This window comes from Acinonyx jubatus, chromosome C1 (genome assembly GCF_027475565.1).
Source record: "Acinonyx jubatus isolate Ajub_Pintada_27869175 chromosome C1, VMU_Ajub_asm_v1.0, whole genome shotgun sequence".
Classification (NCBI taxonomy): Eukaryota; Metazoa; Chordata; class Mammalia; order Carnivora; family Felidae; genus Acinonyx; species Acinonyx jubatus.
The window spans coordinates 51,416,224-51,443,856 of record NC_069381.1 but is presented as its reverse complement, the minus strand read 5'-3'; the positions used below and the strand labels follow the sequence as shown (position 1 = coordinate 51,443,856).

Below are 27,633 nucleotides of genomic sequence, written 5' to 3'. Positions count from 1 at the left end.
ATTTCAAGTTAAGCCTACTGAAGACATCAGAGCATTACTAACCAGATTCCTTCTGTTCTAAAAATCCTATAGAATATTAACTGTCGATGACTTACAATGCTGAGTTCACTCTCAGCATGAAACAAGAGAAGCTGTCAATGAAACGGTAATAAAAAAGCAAAGAGGAAATGAAACCATCCTTTTCACACTGTGGTACTCATACATACTTTTGCAGTATTTACCGTTATGTGCTGGCTTGTTTTCAAAATGCAATGTAAATAAGTGGCAGTCCCCAAACTGAAACCATAATTTCTAAATTGTTGTCTCCTTATAAGTCCACTAAGACTTTTGTTTTCATAAACTAAATTTTCTTGGTATTTTAAAAAGATATTTTTAAAATGTCATTTTATAGGGGTGCCTGGGTAGCTCAGTCAGTTAAGTGTCCGACTTTGGCTCAGGTCATGATCTCAGTTGGTGAGACTGAGTCCAGTGACAGGCTCTGCACTGACAGTGCAGAACCTGCTTGGGACTTTCTCTCTCCCTCTCTCTCTGCCCCGCCCCTGCTCGTGCTGTCTCTCTCCCTCTCTCTCTCTCTCTCTCTCTCTCTCTCTCTCTCTCTCAAAATCAATAAATAAACTTTAAAAAATAATAAATAAATAAAATGTTATTTTATTGATCAAGGCACAAAGGAACAAAATTTTAAACACTACAGAAATACAGCCAAGGAGGATATTGTGAACCCATTCAGAGACATCCTAAGTTGTAGGAAATATAACCAATTCATCCTCAAACTAACACAAGTCATCTTCCTAAAACAGATATCTGTCCACTCTCCTCAAAGATGTCTTTTGGCTCCTTTGGCACACAAATCAAACTCCAACTTTTTGAATCCAACATTCAAAGTCTTACCCAGTTTGATCCTTTTTGACTCTTATCTCTCACTATATCCTCTCCTAACCTCAACACACACACACACCTTTCATTGTTTAATAACCATTATTAGCATCCCCTATCCTTTCCCGCCTCTGTATCTGCAAGCTCTTCCTCCTGCCTTGCATTCTCTTCTGCTATATAACCTCCTCCTATTTCAAATCTTGCCCAGCTTTCAAAATTTGGCTCCAATCCCACTTATTCTAAGAAGCTGTCTAAAATCTGCCCCCAGGGGCATGTGAATGGCTCAGTCAGTTAAGCATCCAACTCTTGGTTTCGACTCAGGTCGTGATCTCAGTTTGTGAGAGCAAGCCCCGTATTGGGCTCTGAGCTGACAGCACAGAGCCTGCTTGGGATATTCTCTCTCTCTCTCTCTCTCTCTCTCACTCACTCAAAATAAATAAATAAACTTAAAAAAAGTTTTCTTAATCTGACCCCAAAGTAGTATCTCCCTTTCCCACACTATTACAACACTAAATGTGTAATAGACCTTAATACCATCTGCTTTATAGCATAATTATTTAAACATGTCTGTCACCACTCTTTTCTTCTTTGTATTCCCTCACTGACTAATACAAAGCAGAAGTTAAATAATTGTTGAGTTAAACTGAAAGATTCTGATTATTCATTCAGCCTAGCACCTAAGTATGTCAGACACTCAATACATGCTCACCAAATAAATGAATGTATTATTTCTCAGTCCAGTAAGTCCCATTCAGAGCAAGAATATAATTATCAGTTGCAGCAAGAATTAAGTATTTAAAGTAATAAGAAACTTACCAGAGTAAATCTGAATCCTTTGGAAGAGGGCTGAAGTGTTAATTTTACACATGCAGGAAGCAGGCTCAAAAATGTAAAACAAAAGCTAAAAAAACGAATAAAAATAAAACATTTGTTTTCTTGGTAGCAGTATCTAAAACAAGGAAATATTTTTTTAATGTAAGGATCACATTACTTACCAACTTAGGTTGATTTAAAATTAAAGTTATATTTTATTAAAATTAAAAAAAATTTTTAATGTGTATTTTATTTTTAGACAGAGAGAGACTGAGCATGAGTCGGGGCAGGGCAGAGAGGGAGAGAGACACAGAATCAGAAGCAGGCTCCAGGCTCTGAGCTGTCAGCAAAGCCCGATGCGGGGCTAGAGCTCATCAACCACGAGATCATGACCTGAGCTGAAGCTGGACACAACCGACTAAGCCATCCAGGCACTCCTATTTTTATTTATTAAAATTTAAATTTAAAACCAAATAACATTTAAATAAAATCCATGCACTGAAATATTTAGCCACTTTAATATATACATGATTACATAATACAGAAAACAACATTACAATACTTATGTTATTTATAGAAAAGAATCAAAAAACAGATAACTAGAAGTCAATTATCAAACACTCAAAATTAAGAAAACACAACCAGGTATAAAAGGGACAATATATAATACAAACAATCATAACATTTACTCGCAAGAGAATCTCTCTGGCCCCCTTCTCACAAAAGTTAACTACCTGATTTTCAAGCCCATGATAAATCAGAAAGAACAAGTTAGAAAGGGAGTGGGCCACTGCTAGAGCCTCTCCTAGTAATGGCTGATGAGCAAGGAGGAAAAGGAACTCAAAAGGTAGAGCCATCTGGAGCCATTAAGTACCATGGCAAACAGCTTTTGCAAGCCCTGAAGACAAGTATTACAACACAATACAATAATTGATTTTCCCACCATTGGTGGCTTTGTGGCATTGTTAACCCGGATTAGCTGAACCACAGTTCCCTGAATTCTCTTTCCAGTATGCTTCCTCCTACAGTGGGCTACACAGGATATTCTCAAAACAACTAGAGGACAGAGGGAGGGAGCACCCATTCTGTAGCATGCACACATACACATTCTCCCAGTTATTCAAACACTAATCTTGGTGTTGCTGGGAAGAGATTTTGCAGATGTAATCAAAGTCCCTATTCAGCTGATTTTTAACTTAATCAAAATTAAGATTCTTGAACGGCCTGACTTAATCAGTTGGAAGACTTTTACTTGTGTTTTTAATGTTTATTTATTTTGAGAAGGAGAGAGAGAGAATCCCAAGCAGACTCCACACATGGGGCTTGATCTCACAACCGTGAGATCACAAACAGCCAAAATCAAGAGTCAGATGCTTAACCAACTGAGCCACCCAGGTGCCCCTAGAAGACTTAAAAGAGGGCTTACGCCTGGGGCACTTGGTGGCTCAGTTAAACAACAGACTTCAGCTCAGGCCATGATCTCACGGTTCGTGGGTTCAAGCCCCACACTAGGCTCTGTACTGACAGCTCAGAGCCTGGAGCCTCCCTCTGTCTCTCTGCCCCTCCCCTGCTTGTGCGCTCTCTTTCAAACATAAATAAATTAACATTTTTTATTAATGTTAATTAATGTTAATTACTGTTAATTTAAAATGTTGATTAAATTAATGCTAATTTAAAAAAATTAAAAAGAAAAGAGGGCTTGGGGCTTCCCTAAACTCAGATTCCAAAGAGCAACTGGATTTGAATTGCTTTTCCTTCCCCTTTAGATACTCCTTCCCGAATGCCTGCCTTGTGGACTTCTACGCTCTTCAGTCAGACCCCGCAACTGTATAAACCAAAGCCTTGCAATAAATTCACACGCACCCACACACCTCCTACTGATTCTTCTCTGGTTGAACCCAGATTGATATACACCACTGAAAATCATGACTCCTCAAGACAGTGTTTAATCCTATTTAGTAGACTTTGTTTAAGGGGGAGGGAAGTAGGTAACAATCCAGAAAGATTATCACATTAAATATTGCAAATAAAAGTTTTGTTGTGTAGAGTGATAGGTTTATATTATGTGGAAAATTCACTAATGAAAAACATCTCATTCCCTAATGATGTCAGATAAATGAGTTATTATCATAACACTTTTAGAGAGAAGCTTATATAACATTATATACAAACTTTGTATCTCTTACCTGATTATTATCTGGAAGTGGTGTGGCAAAATATCCTTGATCTTCAGAAAGATACTGAAGCTGCACCAAATATTGGCTACTTTATCCTGAAAAGAGATTTGTTAAATTTTACATTCTGAGGGGCGCCTGGGTGGCTCAGTTGGTTAAGCATCCGACTTCGGCTCAGGTCATGATCTCACGGTCTGTGAGTTCGAGCCCCGTGTCAGGCTCTGTGCTGACAGCTCAGAGCCTGGAGACGGTTTCGGATTCTGTGTCTCCCTCTCTCTCTGACCCTCCCCCGTTCATGCTGTCTCTCCCTGTCTCAAAAATAAATACATATTTAAAAAAAAATTTACATTCTGATATAACTGAAAGAAATATTAAATTCTACGAGGTACAGCCCATAATCTCTAAACTTTTGAGACATGAAGCTCTTGTTCACAATTTTATAACTAAGTTGATTAAACTCTCCATGGAACACACACACACACACACACACACACACACACACACACAAATTCTTCATTTTTTTTGCAATGCAAACTGACCTATATCACTAGCCAACCATAATCTAGACATTCCCAAGAAATGTTCATTATTTTTTAAACAACAGTACACGATCCCTAAATACTGAAGTTTATTCATCTTTGGAAATTTTTCTAGGAAATCTTATTTTTTTCCTAATTTATAGAACATACATTTTTGACCCACTTTATCACATACCTGAAATTATCTCAAGTATAACTTACTAGCAACTAACAATGACAAGAGTTAATTGCTAATAAATCAAGGCATTTAAAGACATTAGCAGTTGTGGTAGGATCACTTTCAAAATTAAATTTGTAACTACAGCTCTCTGCCCGTGAAACCCATCCTCTACACAGCTGCTTAACTCACAGCTGTGTAAGCGTAACATCAAGAAAGTAACCATCACTGACAACTGTACCACCCTCCTTCCCTCTGTCAGATCAAAGAAAATACTCTTCAGATTTTGAGGACAAGTGAATGGAGGTGACCAGCAACCCCATCAAACATTATGATACTCATTTTTATAATTATCATGATAAATACTATTTCTGAAATAGAAACAAGGCAAATAACCAAGCAGTTTAGATGGAGAATTAAACTTTTCTTTAAATAGGCTTTAAGGTTAGAGGAAATATAAAGAAGTTAGGAACACAATTTCCAAAATTCAAACCACAGCTCTGCCATGTACAAGCTACATGAATCTCTGACCTGAGTTTTCTAAAATTTTTTTTTAATCTTTATTTTTGAGAGAGAGAGACAGAGACAGAGAGACAGAGACAGACCGTGAGCAGGGGAGGGGCAGAGAGAGAGGGAGACACAGAATCTGAAACAGGCTCCAGGCTCCGAGCTGTCAGCATAGAGCCTGATATGGGGCTTGAAACTCACGGGCCATGAGATCATGACCTGAGCCAAAGTCAGATGCTTAACCAACTGAGCCACCCAGGCACCCCATCTGACCTCAGTTTTCTAATCTACAAAGTGGATACAATAGATACCTCAGTCAGAGCTATTGTAAGAATCAAATAAAACCACATGTGAAGTATGTGGCACCTAGTAAGTAGAGTGGTGACAATAATAGTGATTATTTGTGATTATCAATATCAGTAGCAGCAGTATCCCCATCAACATACAAGTCACACATTCCTATTCCATCACAACACAAAACTCTTTTCTTATCTCTTTCAAAATGCTGGTTCCATCCTCCTATAGATCCACCAAAAGATAATCTAGAGCAATTTATATATTCAAAAATTAGATATACTTTTCTAATTCTTTTTAAAAGAAATGTTTATCAAAAGCAAATTATCTCTAAATATGTTGTCTCTGTCTAACTTTATTAAAAGGCCTTTTTGTTTCAGAAAAATGGTTTGTTTAATTTAATTACTAAATCTAAATCATCAAATTATCCATGTAATAAAAGTTTAACAAGAGTGATTAAGCTAGCATTAAATGAAATGAAAGATTCTCATTAAAAATTACTATGGATGAAGGTTATATAAGGAATTATGAGATCTTGCTGAAGCAAACATGATTATTAGTTTAATAAATAATTTCCTAAGACTAAAAAGAGAATATAAACCAAAAAATTACAAAGCTGTTAACTTTGTAGCTACAACTTCTCATGCTGTCTTTCACTATGGATCCTATTTCATTATAAAAATGTATAATTGAATTATGGCTTTCATGATGGCATAAATATTATCTATTCATTTAATGTACTAGAAAATGACAGCTGAGCTAGATTATATACTGGATTAAATAACTGGCAAGGAATGACTGAAAGGAGTGCAGCTGAAGTTACATTCCTTGTGTGTCTTCTACATGAAATCCCCAGGACTCACAGCACAGGTAGTGTAACAAGAAAAGAGTGAGAAGAAAATTTAGGGTTTTTTTTTTTAATGTTTATTTATTGGGGGGAGTGATAGAGGGGCAGAGAGGGAGACAGAAGATCCAAAGTGGGTTCTGCACTGACAGCAGAGAGACTGATGCAGAGTTCGAACTTACGAACCACAAGATCATGACCTGAGCCGAAGTCAGACACTCAACTGACTGAGCCACCCAGGTGCCCCAATGAGAAAGAAGTTATTTTGTTTGTTTAAATGTTTATTTACTTTGAGAGAGAGCAGAGGAGGGGCAGAGAGAATCCCAAGCAGGCTCTGCATAGCACCAAGCCCAACATAGGGTTCGAACTCATGAAACTTGAGATCATGACCTGAGCCGAAATCAAGAGTTGGGTTCAACCAACTGAGCTCAACCGGCTGAGCCACCCAGGTGCCCTAAGAAGAAAGTTTTTAAACATACCTCAAACAATCCACGATCAACTGGGAAGAGTCTTCTTAGAACTTGCAGTGTTTGCTCCCTTTCTGTACAGAATGGCAGCCAGCAGAGAATGAAGGAAGCTACAACCGTACAAGCTAGCTTAATTAACAATACAAACCTAGAACAAAAACAAAGGTGACCAGTAGCCAAGGAAAGGTTAATAATTCTAAGAAATCAGTCTCAGTCTCACTAAAGATGATAAATACAAATATACAGCAATAATAAATCTATGCTACTAAAAAAGGTTTAATATGGCAGTCTAGTCAAATCAGAGTTAAGCAATTCACAATCATTAAGATGTACACCTCTCTAACAAAAAGACTATCACCATCTTAATTAACATTTAACTTAGATGCCTTTCCAATCAGCCATGAAAAAAAATGTCAAACTGGGATGTATTTCTAATAAGTATAAAATGTAATATGCTCTAAATGGATGAAATCTTATAGCAATACTCTAACAAGAGCCAATCCACATTACCTCCAGTAAATTTACATAGATCAAAATATTTCTCTAGTTTGGAAGATTTAAAATAATACAGAACTGACAATCTCTCTTCCAACTCACCTCAGAGCCAACACATTAATAAGAAGTCACCTAAAGGCAAAATGAAAGACCACCTTCTCCCTGGTAAGTATGCCAAATAAATTCTCTGAAGTAATTTTTAAAATTCTGTAGTGTAAAAGCCACTCACCCCTTTCCTTTCAGGCCTTTTTTAAAACACTTGCCGAGTAAAAAGCAAAAAAATGGCAAAGAGTGGTAAAGTTCCATCTGTTTATAATTTATAGCTAAGCAAAATGCCAACGAGCCTAGCAGGTCCCAGTCACAAGATACTCCAAGAACACCCCACAAAGCAAAGCCAAGACTCACAGAATTATATATGTTCCTGTGTCAAGGAAATTATCTCAATAATTAAAACAAATAGATCTTGCATTTTATAGAACATATTTCTTATGTGATTTTAAAACAATATATACAATGAAAGCTATTTCTAAACAGAAATTTAAAGTATTGAAGTCATAAACTAATTTGAAATTGTATATAATGGCCTCAAATATATTAAATCAGACTGCTAAATAGAGCAACAGATTTGTTCCAGGTTTAAAGACCACTAAGTAGTTAACACGTAGCGTTGTTTCTGCTAGACTATTCCACACTATTACTGTAATAACATACCAAAATCTAGACAAGAAAACAATGTTTCAAAGTAAAACACACACATACTGATATCACTATACCTCCTCTATAATATGAATCAATATAGTAAGTTATAAGTTGATCAGAAACTAATAACCTTATTATAGCAAAACAACATTACAATTAGATTTTTCAGCTCAAATGGTAGGTACGCACTCATGTTTGCCCTCCTCTCCTTCCCAAGACCCCCTTAAAATGATAGGGGATTTTTAAAAGTAAATATTCACAGCTGTAAAAAAGAATAGGAAGATGGGTTACAAAAGATAAAGATTTCAACACACTTCTAGAAGACAGAAAGGACACAGAAGCAGTAACAAATAAAATAGAATGGAAGAAGCCAGAGCTTAGAAAATGCATACAGGAGGCCCAAGCAACCAAGAAGCCAATCTACTCTGCAAGCCCCTAGACCACTCAGGAAACACCATGAAGGTTAGGGTGCTTGAGTAACATGTTGAAAAGAAAACAGGAGGATTAAGTGAAAATGCCTAGATGGAGAAGTCAAATCCCATCTTACTCCTGTGTAGAGATTATCTGGCAACCAAATATTTACCACCACTACCCCACCCCCTACCCCCAGGGAACAGAAGGAATATTTCTCCAAAGAAGTGTAATAAACTACATACACTAAATACACTAGGGCAGCTAGTGTAGAAGTTAACATTACAGTGCCAAACCTCCACATTCTGACACTTAAGGACCCCAAAGTGTACTGGCCAGCCCCTTGCCCACTTACCTTATAGTGGGCCAAATACAGAGAACTCACATGCAGCTTTCTTTTCTGTCTTACTCTTAAATAAGCACAGATACACTAGGATGAGACACACATTTAAGAAAAACCTATGACAAGAGAAAGAACCAGAAGGAAAAGGGGGAAAAAAAGTCACCCTAGAAGAATGGACATAATTCAGGGAATCGTAGAAAAAAGAATAAATTCATATTTAAGATAGGATTAACAAAACAAATGAAACTTAACAGAAGCATTAGAGATAAAGTCAAGATAATCTTGTAAACCATAAAACAAAAGACAAAGAGATGCTCAACACAGAGATGAAAGCTCTAACATCTGTCTAATAAGCTCAAGAAAGAGTAAAGTGAGAAAATCATCAAACCCGAGAATTTCCCAGAACTCAAGAACATGAGTCTTCAAAATAAATGACACATAGAGTATTCAAAATAATTGTCACAAATACCTATGCCTGAACAAATCATTTCAGAGCCCAAAAAAGTAAAAAATAGTTAAGAGCAGCCGCAGCAGCAGCAAGAACAACAGATAATAATAGCAATAAATACTCATATAGAGCTTAGTATCTCCCAGGTACTGTTTTAAATGCTATAAATAATAAAATCCATTTAATTCTCAAAACAAGCACACAAAATGTGGTGCCTGTCTGGCTCAGAAGAGCATGCAACTCCTGATGAGATCAGGGTCATGAGTTCCAGCTCCATGTTGGGTGTAGAGATTATTTAAATAAACAAACAAACTTAAAAAAAAAAAGTATACAAAGTAAGGGTAATTATTATCCCCATTTAATAAATGAGGAAAATAAAATACATAGTAGTTAAAAAATGTGTCCCCACCAGATTACATAATCCCAAAAGCTTCAAGGGTTTGATGTTAATCACAGAGGAGATACAAATTCATCAGAATGTTTAAAACGAAAATGGCCAACTACTGATGAAGATGAGTATATGGAACACTAACATCATTTCTAACAAGAATGTTAAGTGGTACACCATGCTTAAAAACCACTCAGGAATATCTAAAATTAAACATGTAATATACCCTATAACTGCAATTTCTCTCATAAGAAATATATTTATATGTGTACAAAGAGACATTTATAAGACTGTTCGTAGCAACATATCATCATAGCCAAAACCTGGAAACAATCCAAATGTCTATGAGTAACAAAATTATGTGTATTCTTTCAATAGAACATAGAGCAATGTAAGTGAACAAACCACAGCTACACACAACTACAAAAAAACTCACAAAATGTTGAACCAAAAACACAAAACACAAAGGAATACCTGTTGTGTTGTCTCTTTTATATTAAGTCCAGAAAAGAGGGAAAACTAAACTATAGTGTTATCAGTTGGTATGTGGCTATCTTTGGGAAAGGAGGAGAGAGAAGTACTTAGGAGCTGTACAAGTGCAGATTTTGGATCCTGGCAACATGCTATTTTTTGACTCCCGGTAATCGTTTGTCAATGCACTGAGACACACATTTACATTTTGTGCACTTTTCTGTAAGAGTGTTACATTTCAAAGTAAATACAGTTCTTAAAATCTCGTAAACAACTTTTTTTGTTGTTGTTCTTTTTTTTCTTTATTTCAGCGTTCCTGATATTATCAGAGTTATCAGATGGCCATGATCCCAGAATGCAAAAAAACAAAAAAGGCAACTGGGAAAGTGGACAGAATAAAAACTCTGATTTAACCTTTTGTAAATCCTTTGACAAATACACATATTAATTTTGTTATAACTAAAACAGACTGGCATCAAAAGGAAAAGCTATCAATCGATCATGTTGCTGTGGGACAGATGGGGACAGACAGTAATAGTTAATACATCAGAAGATAAAATGGACGGTCATGTCCAAATTTTATCAACTTTCCTCTAAGATTTGTTTGAATGTTCCTTACTTTACATATCAAAAAATTACACACATAAAATCCACATAGCTTTTAATTATTCAGTTTTAGTTCTCTGAAGCTTCCAGTTACCGCTATCTGTTAGAGAAACATCTTGGTTTAAAACTCGAAAAACTCGATGACTATTTCCTTTCTGTCAGTGTCAGACGACATTTACAAAAGATAGAAGATATGTTACACCTCTTTAGAGTTAGAAGAGCATAAGCATACTTGGCACTCTTTTTCCAGGTCTCCAGAAGAGCTCATCAGTGACCAACATTTTGTTCCCAAGCCAAAAGGGTATAAGAAAAGCAATTCTACTTTCAATAAATCTGTACTTTACTCTTAAAGTAAAAGCTTGGTGAAAACATTCTATCATATTATTGTGAAAAACAGTTTAAATAAGCAAGTACCCTAGCAAGTAAGACATTACTGGATGACAACATTATACACCCTGAGCCTAGATCTCAAAATACGCATCTGACTTCATTTTTAAATTAGTAAAGGATACTGAAAATGTCCATAGTCGATAAGAATAAGGCCTGGATATAGCAATATGCATAATGCATTAGCAACCTGTAAAGAAAAACATTGTGAAATAAGAAAGTCACGTTACTCAGGGGCATCTGGGTGGCTCAGTCAGTTAAGCATCCAACTCTTGATCTCAGCTCAGGTCACGATCTCACAGTTTCGTGGATTCAAGCCCCACGTCAGGCTCTATGCTGACAGTGCCAGGCCTACTTGGGATTCTCTCTTTCCTCTCTGCCCCTCCTCCACTATCTCTCTTTCTCTCAAAATAAATAAACATTAAAAAAATTTTTTTAAAAAGTCATGTGACTCAAATCAGAGTAAGACTACTGTTTGATTCAACACAGCAAATGTTCCCTCTCACCTTGTAATTTATTAAAATTTTTATAAATTATTTTTATAAAATATTTCTCCAAACACTGAGGTTTTCATGGAGGTGACATAAGATACCTCAGTAATAAGGGAAAAAAATCACTAACAGGTATTTGTCAGAGAAAGCACGTGTAGATATACAAATCAAAGAAGTCAATCTAATGATTAACCTGTATAAAATGACCCGAAGGAATATCTGTTAAGTGGGAATAAGACAATATACACCGACTCTTCAAAATGTCTTCCTTCCCACAAACCATTCAGATTTATCAGTAAAGCCATAAATTCGGTATGCTATGTAATCCAGCAGTACATAACATCTAAATCCCAGGCATCTTATTACTACAGTTGAACATTGCAATTATTAGTCTAAGGTAAGTTTAATTGACAAAAGAATCACTGTTCTACAATAGCCTATTCCCCAAAGCATGGCTTCTGTAAGCTCTATACTTTAATAGTGAAGCTAATAAAACATTTCAGAGATGAAATGTCAGGTTAACTTTAAAACTTACCTTTTTCTTAGTTGAGATTTCTTTTAAACAACAACAGTATAAAACTACTGCTGGTATATAAATCAGCAAGTCAGCAATTAACACTGAAAAAGCAACCAAATCATTTTAAACATGGGTCTGCTGGGATTTTCAATAACATATGAAAAGCCATCCTCCCCCGACTCTAACCCTGAGTGGAAATTCTGTTAACAGGAGGCTCTCACCCACTCTGGACAAAGCCTTTACACCCTGTCCGTTCCCTTCACCTGTGCCTAATTTCAATTGTTATGGTGCTACAACTCTAAGAGTCTTGTAATTTTCTCTAATAAATTCACACATTAAATCAATTAGATGTATCCAAAATTCATTCCCTCTTTGCTCTGACTTAGACTTAAGGATACTCAAAGCAAAGGAAAACAACACTTTTTTGCCAGCATCTGTATATTCCAAATTTTCTGGTATGAAGTATACCTCAAATGATGCAATTCATGTAAGAATCCTTTTTAAATGTTAATATTTATAAAACTACATAAACTTTTGCTAATTAATGCATATAAAGAGCTTGACAGACCCAGGTAAGGAGGAAACTGAAAAAAACAGTTAAAAAAAAACCAATTCATAATTTGGAATGTTCAGTTCTTTTAGAACAAAGAAATACAAATACATTAAGTTCTTCAACAGTACAACATAGCTACCCAACGAGACTTTTTTTGTTGTTGTTCCAGGCTAACTACAGTGTCCAGAATAAGGTAAATGACAGTAAACTGTCAGTTTTAGAAGCATGCAATCTATTTTCAGCTCCAGATGCCACATTTAAGATGACACTGACAAAATGGAACATATTCAAAGGAGCACAACCAGAGGCCTCAAACCATAATCACATTCAACAAGCTGGCCATCTAAGAAATAGCTAACGTATCTAAAAATATTTAACCTGGAGAAGAGGTGACTTCAAATGTCTGTAGGGTGTTAGGTATACAAAGGATCAGACTTGTTCTATGTAGCCTAAGGAAACAGAACCTAAAGTGACAAGTGGAGGTTCAACATAAAAAGGAAATGTTGAGTGACTGGAGCCCTCTGAAAATACAACAGACTGTTTCTAAAGGTTGTGAGTTCCCAGATACAGGTATTAGTTCAGAAGCTAAATAATCCTCCAGTGAGTATGCAGTTCAGAGAGGATTAAAGCTCTGTGAGGAAAGGAAAATGGTATGGCAGAGGGAAAGACAGGCAAGACAGATTATCTCTTGGGCCTCAGATTTCATGACTGGATGAATGATGAAGAGAACAAACTCCAACTAAATTCAGACTAATGAAGGAAAAGGCCAAGACAGAGCATTAAAGTCTAAATCATGTAAAGCTTTTAAAGAAACCTAATCTTACTACTTTCAAGCTCTTAGAAGAGCACATAATACATGCTCAATATATACCTGTTGAATGGATTATTTAATTTAGCAAAAATGCACAGCAATACAATGTATAAGATATAACCACAAGGTTTACTTTAAGAAAAAGGTGAGGGGCATCTGGGTGGCTCAGTCGGTTAAGCGTCAGTCCAACTCTTGATTTCAGCTCAGGTCATGATCTCCTGACTTGTGAGTTTGAGCCCCGTGTCAGGCTCTGCGCTGACAGCACAGAGCCTACTTGGGACTCTGTTTTTCTTTCTCTCTCCCTCTCTCTCTCTCTCTGCCCCTCCCCTTCTCACTCTCTTTCTTCCTCTCTCTCTCTCAAAAATAAACATTAAAAAAAAAAAAAAAGGTGAAAGGAATTTGGAATAAAGATATTAACGCAGCAGTAAACAACTAAAACTTCAATTTATGGCTATCTGACCTCAGGTAAGCTATTAGCATCACTCAACTGTGCTTCCACCCCCTTAGATTAAAGTAAAGATAGTAACAGTATTTAGCTCATTTGGGTATTGAAAGAATTGAGATAATAATAAATGTAGAGCACCCGGAATTATTCCTATTCTCTTGTTTTTCAGCTTACATATACATTTGATCATGTATTATACATATGTATACATACAGTTACACAATATTAAAAGTCAATAAGAGTAATAGAATTTTCTATCAGTTTGTTCACAATTTTTTTAAAAATCAAAATGTGCTTTGAGAATCAACTCCTTTGCTCTCTTACCTGTGGTACGCATAAAGAGCTTATGTGCCTGACTTTCATATCCACGTGATGTATGGAGAGCAATCCAGTCTGGATTTATAAACTTTGCCCTGAAAAATCAAAGCATATATACACATACAGTATTACTCATCTCTTTTAGCCATAAGAACATCTGAAGACATATGAATCTATTTCAAGAAGTGGCCATTGCTCTTACGCTTCACTCTTTTATTTAATCATGTGAAACTGACTTAAGCTGTAACACAGGGTCTACCTCACTCACCTTCCAACAAAACCATGTAACATGTCACAAAAATCCCTACCTTCACAATTCTTTCAGTATAAAAACAATCTGATGTGTCATGTTTCATTTATTAAACACATACTTTATAAAGGACAATATGCTAGTATTGACCAAAGGATTATGTTTTATAGTTTATAATCTTCTCAGTTATCATAACAATCAGCAATAGCTACTAATTATAAATCATTGCATAAAAGTAAACATAATTTTTGAAGATAAATTAAATTTTCAACCATATTATGTTACTCTGAGCACTACAAAGTATATCTGATTATCATAAACTTTAGGGACTTATTTTTAATCCAGGAAGCTAATTTTCACAAACTATGAATAAAGGAAAAATAAAAACCAAATAAGATTTGAGCTTGGAAAGTAATATGAATAAGTTCCTCAAATTTTTGCTAGCACACTTCAAGTCTGAAACGGGATACTACTAAAGAGCAAGACTGGGGGTGCCTGGGTGGCTCAGTCAAATATCTTACTCTTGATTTCGGCTCAGGTCATGATCTCACGGTTCATAAGACCAAGCCCTACACAGCACAGAGCCTACTTGAGATTCTTTCTCTCCCTTTCTCTCTGCCCCTCCCCCACTCATGCTATCTCTCAAAATAAATAAACATTTTTTTAAAAAAGAGCAAAACTGAGTCTCCACCAAACAGAAGTTTCATAATCTTCTATAAACCATTCTATTTCTTTAAAAGAGAAGGAATTCCAACCTTGATCTTAAATCCTAAGTGAGACACTATAGTAATTAGAGTTTCTAACTTGACATGTTAGTCAGAATACCATTTGGACCTCTATCTTTTTCATTCACTGTGGACCATTCCATAAAAAAAAGCATACACAACTAACCATATTAGATGTTTTTGTCAGTAGTCCATGAGTAATTACTAGTATCTGTGCTTCAAAACAAAGGTAGATTTTTACATTTCTTTCTAGCCTATCCTCCAAAGAAATTATGGAAATGTTCAAACTTTGATAGTTAACTTACAACCTGACTGCAAAGGTATAATGCTTTACAAACCACAATACAAAAGTAGGTACAAACAATCTGTCCTCTACTCAACAAAGCCAGATCACACAGTTTCTTACTAAACCTGTTAAGTGCATAAACATTTAGAGTTACATTAAAGACAAAAAACTTACACATATGCACATAAAAGACTATGATAGGCTGTAAGAGGTGGATAATCCAATCCCCAATATTGTAAATTGTTATCACTACTGTTAAAATACCTAGAAAAAAAAAAGCAACATTCCATTAATCAATATTCAAGAAACAGACTTATAATTTAACATCTCATTTAATTAAAATGAAAAAATATGTTATACAAGGTAAAAAAAATTCATCTAAACTTTGTCTTTTCCCCTTCAGTTAAATTTTGTGAAATCACAATTAAAAGTTTTTGAGTACAGGTAAGTAATTTATTATCTAAACCAAGACACTCTCGGCTTACTCTTGAGAGTAAAAGAGGAAATTATTAATAATTAAGCCCTAACAAGAAATGCAAACCAAGATTGTCCCAGGCAAACCAGAACTTATTGTCACTCTATTAATCATCTAAGTCAATGATTACCATGTATACAACAAAATAACATGCAAAAAAGACAATTTACTTCTGATAACCTAACAAAGTAAAGAAACAATACAAAATAACAATTTAAAAAAAGTAAAAAAGTCAGGAGCACCTGGCTGGCTCATTCGGTGGAGCATGTACCTCTTGATCTTGGGGTTCTGAGTTTGAGCTTTATGTTGGATGTACAGATTACTTTAAAAAGTTAAAAACTCAGGGCACTTGGGTGGTTTAGTCGGTTGAGCATCCGACTTTGGCTCAGGTCATGATCTCATGGTTTTTGAGTTGGAGCTCCACATAGGGCTTGCTGATGTCAGCCTGTCAGCACAGAGCCCGCTTCAGATCCTCTGTCCCCCTCCCTCTCTCTGCTCTTTCCCCGCTTGCGCTCTCCCAAAATAAATATATATTTAAAATTAAAAAATAAAATTAAAAAACAAAGAAAGGCAAAAAATCAGTATCAAAGAATACACAAAGATTTGGTTTATGGAAAGAGAAATACCTTATGGAACAGGTATACTTTTAGTAAGACTTTGAAAACAATTCAACCAACTTATAATGAAAGCCTATTATATGCAAGATTCTGTGCACTGTGGAAGAAAACTAGGTCTAACACTCATAAATTAATAGGCTCCTGCAGTTTGCCAGAATGGAAAGGCACTATATAGAACTACTATGGCTAAAGAAGTGAAAACTAAGTTTACATAAACAGACTTCTTAATTATATACTTTAAATGGGTCAAATTTCTTAAGTGTTACAATCTCCTACTTTGGGATTACAATTTTCTTTTAAATTAACATTCAATCCCATTAAATAGTCTATTGTTCATCTTCAGAAGGTCTGTTTTACTTAGTGTTAGTCACATGAAATGTTGGTTGATATGGAAGAGATGGGAACTAATAAAATGATCAAGGCACACTAGACAGCTGAGAGATCTAGGCATAGGGTACTACAGCATGTACCAGCTGGTGGCAGTTGTCCGCTCCAGCAGCAACATCCATGTGAACCATCCTAGGCCCTATATCTGGCTGAAACTTGAAGCCAAGAGGCAGTGAACCCAAGAATTTCCAGGTTAGCTAGAACTCCTTTTGACAGCTTACATCTGAGAAACTCAGCCAGGCCAATAGTGGAGACCAGAGGACTCACTTCTCTAGTGCCCTCTGAAGACAGGCACTAATTGTGTTATTTCCAAATTCACCTCACTTCCAGGCACATTGGCATAAAATTTTATTGTACTTCCCTCACAGAGTTGTTGAATGATTGGGTTAAATACGTAAAGCTGTTAAATCACTGCCTGACACACAGCAAGTACACAATAGTAGTTCTAACTGTGTATTAGCCACAAAACTAACGGGATGTATCTAGCAATGGAAAACCATTTTGACCAATACAATTTCATTTGGTTTTCTGCTTCTTATGAAACAAAAGCTATTTTTTGTTTACTCCAACCTTGGGATCCTCTGGAGATAAGTAAAAGAGGCAATGACAGTAAAGTGTAAGCATGCAAAGATAGATACTAACAGTAAAGTCACTGGTTGGAGTTGAGAAGAAGGAATGACAGGGCTAACCACCTTGTTCCCTATTCTTATGGAAGTGGACAAATAAGAGCGGAATTTACGGAAAAAGTAGCTTTCAAATGTTTCCAGTAAAGCTTCAAAATCTAGTAGAAACAAAGCAACTAGTTAATTCTCTGCCTTATATATTTTAGATATATCTGAAAAGTTGTGCACATGCTATTTATATGTTGAAATGTACTTTGCCAATGAATTCCCAAATAATCTTAGTTAAATGTTTTGTCAGAACAAATGTGGCTACCATGCGAATTATGAAATTACATTCAAGAGTGTTATCATTAACTTCAAGATACAATTTTTCTTTTTTTTTTAGATTTTTTAATTTTTTTTTTTTTTTTTTTTTACTTTTGAGAGAGAGAGAGGGAGAAGGACGGGGGGGGAGAGAGAGAGAGAGAGAGAGAGAGAGAGAGAGAGAGAGAGAACATGAGCAGGGGAGGGGCAGAGAGAGACCAAGACAGATCTGAAGCAGGCTTCAGGCTCTGAGCTGTCAGCACAGAACCCAACGTGGGGCTCAACCTCAGGAGCCATGAGATCATGACCTGAGCCAAGGTCCGACGCTTAACTGACTGAGCCACCCAGGCACCCCATGATACAGTTTTTTTCTAATACACAACCCAGAGTCATGGGTATTTTTACTTTTTAAAAAAATACATATATATTTTTTAAGTTTATTTATTTTTGAGAGAGAGTGGGCATGTAGGCACTCGAACTGGGGAGGGACAGAGAGAGAGGGAGAGAGAATATCAAGCAGGCTCTGCACTGACGTGGGCCTCAATCTCACAAACCATGAGATCGTGACCTGAGCCAAAATCACGAGTTGGACATTTAACCACTAAACCACCCAGGTCCCCCCAAAAAACATATTTTGAAGTGGAATAGTTTCAAATTCACAGAAGAGTTTCAACAATAGTTCAAAGAATTTCTGCACATCAAAATGTAAAATTTATATATGACAAGACACCTTAAGAAAAGTTTAAAGGAAAGAAAAACAGGAAGATGTTTATTTTATACACACATACACATTAAGAAAAATGATTAAAATGTAGAATACTGTTATAGCAGACAGACTTTAAGGTCATCCCCATAAATCCCATCTCCTATTGTTCATGCCCCTGAATGTATACAATCCCCTTAAGTGTGCAAGACCTGTGACTTGCTTGTAACCAAGAGAATATGACAAAGGTCATAGATATCACTCTTGTGCTTATGTTTTGTATATATGTAAGATTGTCTTGCTAGTAAGTGTGCCAGAAAGACTCCCTTTCATGGACTTTGAAGAGGGAAGCTGTCGTGTTTTAATAAGTGACCATACTGGAGAAGCCACATGGCAAAAAACTGCAAGTAGACTCTAGGAGCTGAGGGTAGCATCCAACAAGAAACTGAAGTCCTCAGTCTTGCAGACGCAAGGAAATTAATTCTGCCAACAACCTGAGGTACCTTGGAAATGGTTCCTCCCCCGGTAAGACTAGAGCCCCAGATGACAACTGGATTGCATGCAGCCTCCTAGAGGCCCTGAGCAGAATATCAAGATAAGCCATGCCCAGACTTCTGACCTAAAAAAAAAAAGCTGTGTGATAAAAAATGTGTCTTTAAGGGGCACCTGCCTGGGTGGCTCAGTCGGTTAAGCAACCGACCTCAGCTCAGGTCATGATCTCATGGTTTGTGGGTTCGAGCCCCATGTCGGGCTCTGTGCTGACAGCTCAGAGCCTTGAGCCTGCTTCGGGTTCTGAGTCTCCCTCTCTCTCTGTTCCTCCCCTGCTCTCACTCTGTCTCTCTCTCTCTCAAAAAGAAATAAAGATTTTTAAAAATTGGAAAAAAAATGTGTCTTTAAGTAATTACCATTTGTGGTCATTTGTTAACATAGAATAGAAAATTAATATACAGTAGTCCTCCCTTACCCACAGTTTCACTTTCTGCGATTGCAGCGACCAGTGGTTAACTGAAGCAGGCTGTCCTCCTGACGTATCCTCAGAAGGTCAACAGTAGCTTAATGCTACAGCACAATGCCTATGTCATTCACTGCACTTCATCTCAGGATGTAGGCATTTTATTATCTTACATCATCACAAGAAGAAAGGTGAGTACAGGCCAATAAGATATTTTAAGAGAGACAAATTCCCATAACTTTTATTACAGTACATGGTTATAGTTGTTATATTTTATTATTAGTTATCATTATTAATCTCTTACTGTACTAATTTATGAATTAAACTTTATTGTTGGTATGCATGTATAGGAAAAAACATAGCCTATAGGGTTTGGTGCTATCCATAGTTTCAGGCATACACTGGGGGTATTGGAACTTATGCCCCATGGATAGTAGGGGACTACTGAAACTTTATTTTATTTTATTTTTAATTTATTTTTAACATTTATTTATTCTTGAGAAAAAGAGAGAGAGAGAGTGCAATCAGGGGAGGAGCAGAGAGAGAGGGAGACACAGAATCCGAAGCAGGCTCCAGGCTCTGAGCTGTCAGCACAGAACCTGATGTGGAGCTCGAACTCATGAACCTAAGCCGAAGTTGGATGCTTAACCAACTAAGCCACCCAGGTGCCCCTGTAACTTTATTTTAAAACCATACAAATTACGGGCACCTGGGTGGCTCAATTGGTTAAGCATCCAACTCTTGGTTTTGGCTCAGGACATGATCTCATGGTTTGTGAGATTGAGCCCAACATTGGGCTCTGTGTTGACAGCATGCAGCCTGTTTGGGACTCTCTCTCTCCTTCTCTGTACCCTCCCCCACTTGCACTCTCTCTCTCTCTGTCAAAATAAATAAATAAACATTTAAAAGTAAATAAACAGAGGTGCCTGGGTGGCTCAACTCTTGGTCGGCTCAGATCACGATCTCACAATTGGTAAGATCGAGCCCCATGTTGGGCTCTGCACTGTCAGCATGGAGGCTGCTTAGGATTCTCTCTCTCCCCCTCTCTCTGCCCCTCCCCTGCTCACAGGGTCTCTCACTCTCAAAATAAATAAATAAATTTAAAATATAAATAATTAAAAATAATATAAATAAATTCATACAAATTATTACAAAAAAGACCTGCAATCCACCAAAAACATGGAAAAAAGATATAAGAAATACATTGATCAGCAAATATATTAAAAAATGTTCAATGTCACAAGTACTCAAGGAAATGTAAATTTTAAAAGTCTGGGGTTATTAAGTGTCGATAAACGTGTGTAGAAAGAAGATATTCTTGTGTTGGTATCCATTAAAACTGTCTACTTCAGAGATTCCACTTCTAACAATCTATCCAGAAAAAACCATGTGATAATCATCCCCCTATAAGAGAAAATTTAGAGTGTGTCGGATTTCTCATTACTATAAACAATGCTGAAATAAACAGCCATGCCCACCAATTCTCTTGATTTATAAAACTGTGATTTTGTTTAGAAAACAAGCTCAGGGTAAGTGGACTCTTCCGTTAGCCCCAGGTATAAACCATACCTGCACTGAGTCAAGCATCTTTTATTAATGATTGCTTTAAAGTTGGGAAAGATTTTGCTCCATGACAAAAAGAGAGGTAATAAGAAGGCATTCCTATTATTCCTGCCTTGAGCATAGCTGTATAAAGTTACAACACTTGTAGCCTGAGCAGTCATCTACAGACTATGGAGTGGACAGACTCAGGATGAAAAGCTAACATTCCAAGAAGAAAGAACAGCAGAGAGGAAGAATGGGGAAAGCCTGAGTCCCTGATTGCTATTGCTGAGCCACTTTACTAGCATTACAATGACCTACTTCTTGAGCTAATATAATTATTTTATTGAGGCACCTGAGTGGCTTAGTCGGTTAAGTGTCCGACTTCAACTCAGGTCAGGATCTAACGGTTTGTGAATTCGAGCACTCTGTTCTGACAGCTCAGAGCCTGGAGCCTGCTTCTTACTCTGTGTCTCCATCTCTCTCTGTCCCTCCCCCACTTGTACTCTGTCTCTCACTCTATCTCAAAAATAAGTATCAGAAAAAAGATTATAAAAAGATTACTGCTTAAGCTACTATTACTCAGGTTTTCTATTACTTGATGCCAAAAGTGCTCTTGATCCCACATATAAGGAATGTGCATTATAAAGTTTATTATAAATTTAGTTCTATTTTATTACAGTAATACACAATGAATAATAAAAAGTTTTCTTTTAATTTAAAAGTATTTAATTATTAAAACTAACACTTCTAAAGTTAACATGACCAATCCTGATATCTTTTTCTTTTTTTAAGTAGGCTCCACACCCACAGTGGAGCCCAATGCAGAGCTTGAACTCACAACCCTAAGATCAAGACCTAAGCTAAGATCAAAAGTTGGACACAACTCACTGAACCACTCAGGCACCCCTCCTGATATATTTTAAATAACTATTTCACTTGAAAGAGTTTTGACAAGTTAGCTATAGTTACCTACAGCTAACTCTCTAGGTAAAAAGAGAAAGACTTCACTATTGGAAAACTGAAGTAAAAAAAATAAGAAATCACACCATTTAAACATGAATCTGAAACAGATCAGTTTCTCTTAGAATTTCCAGGTGTACATTTTTGGTGTTCTAGTCTATCCACTCATAAAGAGAAAATTTCTGACATTTATTATACTAAATCATATTTCTTAAATTTCTTATGAACATCATGAAGTAGTGCATAATCAACTAATGATAAATCATGTTTCTTTATACCATATGTCTCTGTTTCTAAGTCTACGATTCAGGATTCTCATGGTACCCACTCCTTAATAAAGATTTCAAAACTATTAAAATTTACTACCGAGATTAGCCATTTCATAATATTTAAGGCTCACAGATCATGGTTAAAACTGGATCATATAATTATATCTGAGGTATACACTGTCTGGTTTTTAACAAAGAAAAAAGAATGAAAATGTATACATACAGTCAACTCCTGATTATCTGGGTTAAAGTAGGAGACAACTGGTGCAGAAAACTGAAAACTGAGATCAGAATAATCCACTCTCCATACTGAATTAAGATTATATTCTCAAAAAAAAAAATTATATTCTCACTCCTGGAATCAATGTTTTCGCCACCTACCATTAAAGCCAAAAGCTACAATTTATCACCTTAATCTTTCAATACGAAATATCACAATTACTTTTATATCAAAATCTGTTAAGAAGTACTTAACAAGAGAACAGCCAAAAATACAATTGTCTTATCTGTGTAATTTTTACAAAGGAATAAAAAAGAATTACAAAACTCAAAAGCAATGGGCTGGTTTCCCTCAACAAACATTACCTTATTCTATCAATCAAGCAAGAGAAAAACACATTAAAAATGTATTAATAATTGGAAGAGTGATACTCATTGGTTAAGTCACTATATGAGGAGGGGCGCCTGGATGGCTCAGTTGGTTTAGCAGCTGGCTCTTGGTTTTGGCTCAGGTCATGGTCCCACTAGTTCGGTAGTTGGAGCTCCACGTCGGGCTCCATGCTGACAGTGCAGAGACTGTTGGGATTCTCTCTCTCTCTCTCTCTCTCTCTCTCTCTCTCTCTCTCTGCCCCTCCCCTGCTTTCTCTCTCTCACTCTTTCTCTCTCAAAATAAATAAACTTTTTTAAAAAATCACTGTATAAATGTATGGAAGATGCTCAAAATAGTACAATGCATAGTGTCAAATATTTAGCTCATCTCAATTTTAAATGCTCTTTGACTAGGGTAGAGCCAACCTATTAATAGGAAGTTCAATATGACGTTCACGTATGAAACTCTCTCTTAAATGAATCATATATAAGCAGTGACCAAAAACAAAGAATACAAAAACATTTATGCAACCACCAAAGACCCCAAATAGCCAAAACAATCTTGAGAAAGAACAAGGCTGGAAGTATCACACTCCCTGATTTCAAACTATCAAAGCTACAGTAATCAAAACAGTATGAAGGCCCCTGGCTGGTTCAGTCAAGCATCCAACTCTTGATCTCAGCTCAGGTCATGATCTCACAGTTCATGAGTTAGAGCCCCACATTGGCTCTGCACTGATATTGCAGAGCCTGCTTGGGATTCTGTCTCTCCCCCTCTCTGCCCCTCCTCCAGTCATTCTCTTTCTCTGTCAAAATAAATAAACTTTAAGAAAAAAAAAAAAGAATCAGGCTCTGTGCTGACAGCTCAGAGCCTGGAGCCTGCCTCGGATTCTATGTCTGTCTCTTTCTGCCCCTCCCATGCTCGCGCTCTGTCTCTCTGTCTCTGTCTCTGTCTCTCTCTCTCTCAAAAATAAACATTAAAAAAAAAAAAAAAAGAATTAGTGCTGAATTCAATTGCTAAGCAAATTCATATAAGGGTATATGAAGTAAAATAAAAATCTATTTAAATAAAAATATATTTCCAGTAAAATGTTATTCTTATAAAAAAAAAAAACAGTATGGTACTGGCATGAAACAGACACAGAGATCAATGGAACAGAAGAGAACCCAAAAATAAACCTATGAATATATGGTCAATTAATCTATGACAAAAGAGGCAAGAATATACAATGGGGAAATAACAGTCTCTTCAATAAATGGTGTTGGGAAAACTGGACAGCTACATGCAAAAAAATGAAACTGGACCACTATCTTATACCATACACAAAGATAACTTTAGAATGGATTAAAGACTTGAATATAAGAACTAAAACTATACTGGGGCGCCTGGGTGGCTCAGTCGGTTAAGCAGCCGACTTCAGCTCAGGTCATGATCTCGCGGTCCGTGAGTTCAAGCCCCACGTCGGGCTCTGTGCTGACAGCTCAGGGCCTGGAGACTGTTTCAGATTCTGTGTCTCCCTCTCTCTGACCCTCCCCCGTTCATGCTCTGTCTCTGTCTCAAAAATAAATAAACGTTAAAAAAAAAAATTAAAAAAAAAAGAACTAAAACTATAAAACTACTAGAAGAAAACATAAGCATAAGTTCTTTGACATCAGTCTGAGCACTATATTTTTGGAAAAGTATCTTAAGGCAAGGACAACAAAAGCTAAAAAAAAAAAAAAAATGGGATTACATCAAACTAAAAAGCAGTTCTTTTCCAGTGAAGGAAAATAACAAAACAAAAAGGCAGGCACCTGGCTGGCTCAATTGGTAGGGTGTGCAACTCTTTATCTTGGGGTTGGGAGTTTGGGCCCCATGTTGGGTATAGCAAGATTACTTAAAAATAAAATTAAAAAAAAAAAGGCAACCTACTGTATTTGCAAATCACACATCCACTAAGTAGTTAATGTCCAAAATACATAAAGAACTTACAAAACTTAATAAAAAAAACAAACAACCCAATTAAAAAATGGGCAGAGCACATTCTTGAATAGCCATTTTTCCAAAGACATAAAGACAGCCAACAGTCACATGAAAAGATAATCAACATCACTAATAATCAGAAAAATACAAATCCAAACCACAATAAGGTATCATCTCCTCACACCAGTCAGATTGGTTGGCTAAGATCACAAAGACAAGAAACAAGTGTTGGAGAGGATGTAGAGAAAAGGGAACTCGTGAACTGCTGGGAATGTAACTTGGTCCAACCACTATGGAAAACAGTACAAACGTTCCTCAAAAATCAGAAATAGTACTAGCATATGATCTAGCAATTCCACCTCTGGGTATTTATCCAAAGAAAATGAAAACACCAATTTGAAAAGATACATGTACCCCTATGTTCATTATAGCATAATTTACAATAGCCAAGATAACCTAAGTATCCATTGCTAGATCAATGGATAAAGAAAATGTTATATACAAATAAGTCTTGAATAATGCAGAAGTTAGTTGCCTCAAACCCCCAACATAGTGAAAATCCATGTATAACTTCTGATTTCCTAAACTCAACTACCAATAGCCTGCTGACTGAAAGCCTTACCAATAACATAACAGTTGATTAACATTTATCTTGTATATTACACGTATTACATACTGTATTCTTAAAATAAGTAAGCTAGCAAGAAATGCTATTAAAATCATAAGGAAGAGAAAATATATTTATAGCACTGTACTATACTTATTTTAAAAATCCCTGGGGCACCTGGGTGGCTTAGTCAGTTAAGCATCCGACTTCAGCTCATGTCACGATCTCACGGTCCGTGAGTTCGAGCCCTGCGTCAGGCTCTGGGCTGACAGCTCAGAGCCTGGAGCCTGCTTCAGATTCTGTGTCTCCCTCTCTCTCTGTCCCTCCCTGCTCATGCTCTCTCTCTCTTGCTCTCTCTCTCAAAAATAAACATTAAAAAAAATTTTTTTTAATCCACATATAAGTAGACCTCTAGTTTGTTCAAACCTGTGTTGTTCAAGGATCAACTGAATATATGCAGTGGAATATTACTCAGCCACAAAAAAGAACAAAATATTGCCATTTGCAACAACATGGATGGACCTAGAAAGTATTGTTAAGTGAAAAAAGTCAGAGAAAGACAAATACTGTATGATTTCACTTATGTATGCAATCTAGAAAACAAATGAGCAAATAAAACAGAAACAGAGTCATATGGACAGGAAACTGTTGGTTATCAGAGTGGGAAGGGGTTGGATGGTAGACAAAATAGGTGAAGGGGATTAAAAGGTACAAACTAGTTATAAAATAAGTCATGGGGATGTAATGTACAGCACAGGGAACATAGTCAATAATATTGTAATAAATTTGTATGGTGAAAGTGATTAGACTTAATATGGGGATCACTGAGTAAGGTATAAAAATATCAAATCGCTATGATGTACACCTGGAACAGGTTTTGTATGTCAATTACACTTTAATTTAAAAATAATAATAAATGTATTTTAGCTCTGGAAAAAAAGGTATCATATACTTTCTTCACATAAAATCACATGAAATGGTTCATTTGGATTCTAAAGACTCGAATAAATGTATCAGTATATAAGGGAAAAAAAAAAGCAGTGATCAAAGCAATCAACAGAACAATGTAAACAGTTTGTACAGCCAGTCTAATAAAATAATCTATTAGGCATCCAATAAATCAAATAAGCAATGTTATCAATTGTTATTGGAATATATTTGATAAAGATGACACAGGCACAAATTTCAGTAAAGATATAACCACAGCTAACGTTTCCTGAGAGCTCATCTTGTTACAAACACTAGTCTAAGTGTTTTACATGTATTGTTTTATTCAATACTCACAATAACCCAGTGAAATATGTATTCTATCATTTCCACTCTACAAGTGAAAAAACCGTGGCAGAAATGTTAAGTAATTTTGCCAAAGGTCACACAGCTACAGCTAGTAGACAATAGAACAAGGATCTGAACTCAGGCAGTCTAATTTGAGCACCTACACTCCTCACCACTAAGCAGTAGCTCTTTCATATCTCATTCATTCCTAACAAAGTTTGTGAAACCACCAGAAAAAATATCGTTAGCCCAGGATGGTTCTTTAGTTTATGTCCAGAGAAGCTTCTAAAGCATACAGTGTTCTTTCCTCAAAGTTCTCATCATATTTTAGCTGCTGAGTACATGGGTAACTTTCAGGAGTATGAAACTTTAAATATGAGCCTATAATATACAAGGTAATAAGTGGTATCAGTATACAGGAAAATGAGTATGCTGAAGAGGAATAGCATATTTTCCTTGAATATATATTCCTTTTATATACATTTCCCTACGTATCTTCAAATAATCTGTATTAACTATGATAAACAATAAAATCAAGTTAAAATTATCCATACCATTGTTTGATGGGTAAATTAAAAGTAATTTCTTGCCAGTGTCTCTGAGCTTCATAATCACCAAACATAGGGGGTTTTCCAGCACCTAATATGAAAGGTAAAAACAGCCAGACAACAATATACTTTAATATATCAATGATTTTATTTCCTCATGAAAAATTTAAAACAAAATTTTTTTTAACTTATTTATTTATTTTGAGAGAGAGAGTGAGAGCATAAGTCGAGGAGGAACAGAGAAATAGAGACAGAGTGGGTATCCTAAGCAGGCTCCATGCTGTCAGCACAGAGCCCGATGCGGGGCTGGGACTCACGAACCGTGAGATCATGACCTGAGCTGAGATCAAGAGTCGGACACCTGACTGAGCCACCCAGTCACACCAAAAATGTTCTAAATTATAGAGGTAGTGTAGGTTAAAGAAAAGAATCACAGACATTACCAAAAACAGCAGAGATGAGGTCTGAATCCTATCACTGTTAGCACACAGAGTGACTGAGTGATC

The 27,633-nt window shown here is 36.3% G+C and overlaps 1 protein-coding gene across 5 annotated transcripts in view; it reads right to left on the bottom strand.

Annotated features, from left to right (window-relative positions):
* ALG6 (ALG6 alpha-1,3-glucosyltransferase) overlaps positions 1 to 27,633 on the bottom strand; it is a 61,213-nt gene that overhangs the window by 18,376 nt on the left and 15,204 nt on the right. For all 5 annotated transcript variants that reach the window (XM_015078852.3, XM_015078851.3, XM_015078849.3 and 2 more), the window contains 9 exons: positions 27,134 to 27,218; positions 15,487 to 15,576; positions 14,058 to 14,146; positions 11,943 to 12,025; positions 11,042 to 11,106; positions 7,393 to 7,578; positions 6,681 to 6,816; positions 3,873 to 3,958; positions 1,690 to 1,774 (listed from right to left, as the gene is read on the bottom strand). In XM_015078852.3, the coding sequence (XP_014934338.1) occupies positions 1,690 to 1,774; positions 3,873 to 3,958; positions 6,681 to 6,816; positions 7,393 to 7,578; positions 11,042 to 11,106; positions 11,943 to 12,025; positions 14,058 to 14,146; positions 15,487 to 15,576; positions 27,134 to 27,218 (905 nt within the window). The remainder of the gene's footprint in view (positions 1 to 1,689; positions 1,775 to 3,872; positions 3,959 to 6,680; positions 6,817 to 7,392; positions 7,579 to 11,041; positions 11,107 to 11,942; positions 12,026 to 14,057; positions 14,147 to 15,486; positions 15,577 to 27,133; positions 27,219 to 27,633) is intronic.